Raw genomic sequence first — 7,026 nt, forward strand, 5'->3', positions numbered from 1 at the left:
TTGCTCGTTTTAATTTTGTTTTAGAGACCAACAAATTCCATGAAAATGTAAATGGGCTTTGAAAGATCCGAAATGTGCAAATCAACGTGATCTGACCAAGAACACCAACTCCACATTCCGACAGTCAATCAAGGGGAAAAACTTTATATACAACATATCTTTCAAAAATTTTAAACAGACGCCTGCAGGAATTTCAAGATAAAGACTATGATTGAGTTCACATAAGAAAAGGTGAGGCAACTGCACCTGCAGTAGTTGTGAATGCTGTAAATGAGCTAATTAATTAATCACCAAATCATACCAGGAACTAAAAGGTTATCTGAGTGTTTGGAGTTCTGCAGTATTGGAAGATTATGCATATACATTGGGCACAGAATAAAAACTTTCTGATCCTCCTGGACTTTTGTAGTATTTATGAAATTAATAAGGCTGATGATCTTTGTTATAAAATCTCTCCTCTCATAATAACCAGCGCTGTGTTTGGCATCACCATGGATGCTAAGAGTAACTTGGTTTTCAACACTCTGGCAATGAGATGGTCCACAAGTTCCTTCTTAAATACAGAGAAAAAACCCTTTTCTCCTCAGTCTCATTCATTTCACGAATTTAACACAAGTCCAGAACAAGCAGAAAGCTTTTATTCTGTGACCAATGTATTTGCACGACCCTCCAATGTGAAGATTGCCTTACTTTTGTGAATGACTATTTTAAAAGACTGCAACCAACATAGGATGCTTTATGATGAAAGCTCCTTGGCTTTGGCTGATTAAAGGTCAATGTCACTATGGAATCCACAGAACATCACCAAAATTCAAGCAGCTGTTCCTTGAAACATCATCAACATTTGCTGAAAATTTCATCAAAATGCGTTGATAAATTTTTGAGTTATTTTGCTAACAGTCCAACAGACGCCTTGGTCTAGTTAAAAAAAGAAAAGAAAAGCAACTTCCTGTTTGACGGGTGTGGGGGTGTGGCTTGTTTCCCATCATGCACTGCGTCTTTCCCGCAGAAATGGCGTCCAACGGTGAGAGTGTTCTGGCAATAGAGGACCAAGAAGAAAGAAAACCCGCAGCCGTTTCATTCGGCTTCACCAAGACAATTAGCAAATTTAAATCTTCAGGTGCCGACGTCTCATCCAATAAAGACGAAAAAGAATACTTAACCGGAATTGATAAACGCCTACTGCAAAGGTATGAGTCAAATGCTAATGCTAATCGCCGTGACGTAAGTGCTGGTTTGATGCATGTAATTAACTCCCCGATGTAAAGTAGCTGTTCTTGTCACATACTAGTTGTTGCTGGCGCATCCGGATTAACTGCACAGAAATCTGTTTAGTTTGTCTTTTGCTGTCATGCTGATGAACTGAACCTTGCTGCAGTTCATCAGAGAAGCCCAAAGAGCTCATCATCCCTCTGATTGTGAAGAACCGCTGGCACAAACAAGGACAGAGTGAGGGAGATGGGGAGAAAACAGCCCAGGACCACAATTCTGTGGACTCCCAGGCTGTCAAAGAGCTTATTGAAGGTGAGACCATTTGGAAGATGCGGCTGATCTCCTGTGTCTTGTTTGGTCGGCTGATGCTACCGTGCCCTCGTTTCTAGACTCCCGGAGGCAACTTGAGGAGTGGCAGAACGGCCCCCAGCCAGAGAAGCTCCTGAACTTAAACATTCCCTTGTTGATGCAGAATAAAGTGCCAGAAGGCTTTGAAGATGGGGACCATATCAAGGTAGATCTACGGCCTGAATCTGTAAGTACACAAATCACTGAGTTCCGATCCTTCGTAAAGCTTCGTTGCGATACAGTTTGCCATGATTGGACTTTAAGTTGTTTTTTGGGGACATTGGTAGATAGTATACACATATATGTACATGAAAGCTCATGGAATTGCTCCTTTTGCGCTGGAGCAGCAATCTGAACTCAGGAAACCTGTATTTGAGGGTCGCTGATGCCCTAAAGCAAGGAAACGTGAACATTCATCACGCTGTTTCCTTGTCTGTCTAAAGAGTACATCTCAACTTTTGGTGTTTGAGCTGATTCCTTTGATGCTGTAGTGAGAGTACAGCTAAATTAAAGCCACGGATCCTTAAGCAAGTTGGAACAAAATGCTTGGATGAGTGTTTTGACTGAAATGTGAATGTGTGAGAATTGTGGCATTCAGATAAATAATATAAATCCCTGCTGTGCATAAAGATTTGCATGACACGGTGGACTTTTTGGGTAAAGCTTGGGTTACACTCCAGCGTGGGCGTTTTCCCCAGAGACACGGGGACAGCCAGTGACAGCCCTGCTTCTTTTATTTCTGCCACTCCCTCTCGTCACTGTCATCCATTATTTGCTCCCAAGCTCCGTCGATGTGAGAGTGGACGCCAACGTGCTCAGTCTGCCCCGCAGCTCATTTTAATCCAGTCTTCGCTGAGAACGCGGACGCTCAGAGTTTCCCTCAAAGCGAAGCCTTCAGTGTCGATGAGTCGAGACGTGGCTCAGATGAGGGCTTCTGCCTGGTGACAGTGGTTATCTGAGTCTGACAGCCCGAAGCCAAAAGGCTGACTAAGACAGCCATCACGGCCCGTTTCCCTCTGACAGTCGGCTGTCGCTGACGTTTTTGCGCGTGCCTGTTTTTCAGAACATAATTTATCCCTTCTAGAGATTCTCCTAAACGGTGTCTTTGTTTGATTGTGTCCAATGCCCACGCTAATCTTTGTGTGTGTTGAAGTCAGCAGAGGCAGATTATGAGCAAGTTCCTGTTGAGGCCTACGGCTACGCTATGATCAGGGGAATGGGCTGGAACAAATCGGAAGGAATTGGACGCACCTTTCAACAGTAAGTGATACGCGGGAGTTCTTCAACATCGAAGTGGGCTCAAACATTTAAGAACCACCTTGTGCTGTGAAATTGGATGGGATGGGAAAGACTGCAGTCTTTTAGACTGTATGGAGACGTCGCGCGCCCGCTTTATCCTGATATAATGTTGATCCACAGACATGTCACGGCGGTTGAACATCAGGTCCGACCGAAGGGTTTGGGTCTCGGGGCCGACCGGTCGCTGATAAAGGACCTGGAGCCCAGCAAACACAAGCAGCCCCCGAAGCCAGGGGACGAGCGGGTCAAGGAGGAGGAGCTAGTAATGGGCCCAGGCAGCTGTGTGCTTGTGGAATCGGGGCCACATAAGGACAAATATGGCAAGGTAGAGTTGATCTGAGTTGAGTTTTTACCAGGCCAGAGTGGCTTGAAACATCTTCAGTGTGCATCAACTCTCTACTAACCAAATCTCTGCTGCGCGGCAGATTGAGGGTGTTTATCCAGACAACGCTCGTGTGGTGGTGAGACTGGCTATTGGTGGCAGGACTGTGGACATCAGCCAGTATATCGTTAAATTAGTTGGCCGCAAAGAATATGACAGATACAGCAAAGACCTCAGTAAGTAAATTGGATCAACTACAGACTCGTGGGATGTTTGTGGTTCAGTGACACTTTAAGAGAGTAGCAACACATCTAGATAGTCACAGTGTATGTTTCCACATTTAAACTACTGGCATAGAATGAGGCGTCAGTAATGTATCTCAGCCTGTTTAATGACTCTTAGAGGAAACTATCAGAGATGCACCACATGTGCGGTCATCATGCGCATCACTGCCCCCTGCAGGCCAACACAGGGAACGCGTAATGCCGGCAGAGGTCCACTTGTACCGGACACGTTTGTTTCAGAATAAAGCTGTCAGTGTAAACACTGGAAACCATTAATGCGACCAGAAATGTGGCTTTTGTCTATCTGTCAGTTACTGGTTGCTATTCTGATAGTAAATATCAAAAAATTAATCTGCCAGGGTGATTAGTTGCCTCGCCCATCATCAACATTCATAGGTCAAACATTTGAGACAACTCTTGTTTATTTTTGAGCTTTTTGGCATAGAATGCATTCACAAGGTTTGTTCATTAACAGGTCATTTCAGCAAAGCTGAGAAAGTAAAGGATCCAAAAAGACGTGAGGAGAAAGAAAGAAGCGATGGACATGAGGGGAAACACAATTCTTCAGAAAAACACCAAAGAAAAGATGAGAAGAAGAGGAAGCACAGAGAGTCGAGTCCGGACAGATCTATTCCCATTAAAAGGTAAAGATGCACTAACCTGGGTTTAATAGAAAACACATTTTGTTTGGTACGAAGTGTAGAGAGTCAGAAATCTCATATTTTTGAGTTTTAGTCGGAACAATAACGCATCTTTGAAATCTGTGCTTGTGTTTTATAGAGAAAAACATCCAGAGAAAGAAACACGGAAACCACCAGCTCCTCCTTCTTGGCTTCAGAGAGATTTGAAGGTTCGGTTCATCGACAGAGATTTCAAAGGAGGCAAATACTACAACTCAAAGGTAGTGACGGAAACACCGTGAGCTCCAGCTGCTGCTTAGGGTTGTAATCGAGCTGGTTTTATCACCCCTTAGATGTTTGTGGAGGACGTCCTGACGCCGACTTCCTGCGTGTGTCGAACCCAAGAGGGTCGACTCGTAGACGGTGAGTCGCCGGTGCACCTGGGACCCACCTGGGTTTGGTTCTTTCCACTTTGCTTTGATGTTAAATAGACCTTTATAGTGGCCATAAAGTAACCTGTGTGTTCCCGTCAGATGTGAAGCAGGAAATGTTGGAAACGATCGTCCCAAAAGGTGACAATGAATCCATCATGGTTGTCCTGGGTGAGCAGAGAGGACAGGTAAGCAGAGCGGCTGTACAGGTGCGCCGCCTCCTCCCGACTGTCTTTAAAGCAGTGGTGCTTGTTTGTTGCTCCAGGTCGGCCGTATTCTCCAGAGGGACAAGAACAAATGCAGGGCGCTGGTTCAGCTCGACCGATACGAGGAGAAAGTGTTCACGCTGGACTATGACACCATTTGTCACTACGTCGGAGGGGCGGATCGTTGATTCCCGTAATTTAAGTTATTGTTTCGTAACGTTTGATATTTTAACTCCATGCAGTTGTCTAATAAAACTCTGGAAAGGCTTCGTGGGTACAGGGTTCATCACAGAAGAAAGGTTCATTTATTAGCAAATGATGATGCCACAAACAAGTCATATAAAAACATATTTACAAACGGGTTTTGACAGCTCGGCAGTAACATTTCAGGAAAAACCAAACGCTGGTTTCCAAATGGAGGTGGGGAGAAACTGTCCGGCTGTTTCTGTTGTGTTGCTAGAGGCCTCGACCCAAGGTCACTCTTTAGGGATCTGGTTGGCGGCGTTAGCCCGGAGGACGGCTCCTGGGCTCGGGTACGGCCTCTGCTGGAACAGAGGCCCCGCCGCCGTGGTGTCCGCCCCCGTCTTGGCCTCATTGCGCTTGGGCAGACCACTCGACCACGAGCCCCTGTTGGCAAAAAGTTTGAGCACAACTCATTCAGATATTCTGGGAGTCGATAAAACTCTGGAACCGTGTCTAATTTTTAATCACGGCCCAGAAACATCTGATGAGGAGTTCCCTCATAACTGATCATCTCATTGGGAGGAGCTGTGACGCACCAGCGGCTTCTTACTGTTGTTAAAAATCCAATTAAAGGATGTGTGATACTCAAAAATGTAGATAACTAGAAATAACTTTCAGTGAAATTAAACACCCATTTGAACAGAGGGAAGCTGTATTTTATGTACATTACTGTGTATTTGAGTATATATTAAAAATATGTTCTCATCAGGAGATAAATCGCACACTAATTTATAATAATTTCCCCCTTTAACTGGTTCGGGTGGGGAAAGCCTGCTGGCTGTCAGAACATACCTCGGGGCATCAGAATAAGCACTAGGATCCATCGGGTCCATCTCATCATCCTTTTTTCCTGTGAAGAAGATAAATATGTAGCATCCACACACATAAAGAGCATCTTTTTAAACAATATCAACGTGGATGGATGGACTATGATCAGTACCTCTTTTGCTCTTGCTGTATGGTGCTATTTCATTTCGCCTCGGCCGGCGTCTGTCCCTCCCTTCGTCCCGCTCTCGATCTCTCTCTCTGTCCCTGTCCCGCTCTCTTTCCCGCTCTCTCTCTTTTTCACGCTCTCGCTCCCGTTCTCGGTCCAGTTTCTCGTGTCTCTCGATTCTTTCCTCTCCTCCCTCAGCTATGAACACAGGTGAAGAGAAGGAAACAAACCACAGCCAGGCTGCGATTAGCAGAGGCCAAATGAATTATTAATTACTTCTTAAGAACTAGATTAATACCTCTGACTTTCTTTGCAGCCTTCGTAACCACTGAAGATGGATCATTTGGAGACAGCCAAGCGACCAAATCTGTCTCCACGTTCCAGTAATAAGGAAGACCACTGCAGACAAGAAAATTCTTGTGTAATAAAGAATAATGTCCAATGACGGTCTTTCTGAAACATTAATTATCAATCGTAGTTAAGATAGTAGAACAGTTAGGGATAAAACTACCAACCAAAAACTGCCTAACTGTGGTGTTCAACATCAATCAGTTGACTGAAAATATAAGTGAATGTAAAATAATGCATTTTACTGAGAAACACGTACCAAGCAGGATCAAACACCTTGTACCAGTTTGGTGGCAGATTCTCGTGTTTCGTGGCCTCATAATCGACATTATTGTCGTCATAATCTTCAGCGATGATCTCCTCGTCTACCTCTGGATTGGGGGGGGCACAAGAGGTACAGAAATGGTGATTAAAGGAGAGAAAATGTCTCTTTTGGACATGAGGAGTGTTTTCTCCTACCTTGGTCTGATGGTTTAACAATGCCTCTCTTGGCCAAGCGGGCCAGCAGTGCTGGTGGAAGAGGCATCCTGCAGGAGACAGAAGGTAGGGGTTCTGCAGCAAACCGTGGTCAGATGTCTTCAACAGTTGTTGGTCGGATAATATGGCGAAACAACTATGCGAAAAGCACAATACGAATGAGCGATAATACGATCACAATGCCGATACAGGGCGTAGATGAAAATGGAAAATAAATAAAACACAATGGAACTTCAGACTGCAGATAGTATTTGTTTATTGTTATCATTTATTTATTGTAGCCTGGAAAGTGCACTTTCTTT

The 7,026-nt window shown here is 44.6% G+C and overlaps 2 protein-coding genes across 2 annotated transcripts; one reads left to right on the forward strand and one right to left on the reverse strand.

The window, feature by feature from the left end:
- Positions 1–969: 969 nt before the first annotated feature.
- On the forward strand, positions 970–4,989 carry gpkow (G patch domain and KOW motifs). The gene is made up of 11 exons (XM_057040662.1): positions 970–1,190; positions 1,379–1,524; positions 1,602–1,747; positions 2,714–2,820; positions 2,980–3,184; positions 3,285–3,417; positions 3,941–4,109; positions 4,246–4,366; positions 4,439–4,508; positions 4,619–4,704; positions 4,782–4,989. Exons 1-11 carry the CDS (start codon positions 988–990, stop codon positions 4,908–4,910), a joined length of 1,515 nt encoding a protein of 504 aa, XP_056896642.1. The 5' UTR covers positions 970–987; the 3' UTR covers positions 4,911–4,989.
- Positions 4,990–4,997: 8 nt separating this feature from the next.
- Positions 4,998–6,860, reverse strand: pqbp1 (polyglutamine binding protein 1). The gene is made up of 6 exons (XM_057040712.1): positions 6,707–6,860; positions 6,507–6,618; positions 6,198–6,298; positions 5,906–6,097; positions 5,758–5,815; positions 4,998–5,349 (listed from the first exon to the last, which is right to left on the reverse strand). The coding sequence occupies exons 1-6, from the start codon at positions 6,771–6,773 to the stop codon at positions 5,199–5,201; spliced, it is 681 nt and encodes a 226-aa protein (XP_056896692.1). The 5' UTR covers positions 6,774–6,860; the 3' UTR covers positions 4,998–5,198.
- Between the last annotated feature and the right edge of the window lie 166 nt (positions 6,861–7,026).

This window comes from Takifugu flavidus, chromosome 8, assembly GCF_003711565.1.
Source record: "Takifugu flavidus isolate HTHZ2018 chromosome 8, ASM371156v2, whole genome shotgun sequence".
In the NCBI taxonomy this organism is placed as follows: domain Eukaryota; kingdom Metazoa; phylum Chordata; class Actinopteri; order Tetraodontiformes; family Tetraodontidae; genus Takifugu; species Takifugu flavidus.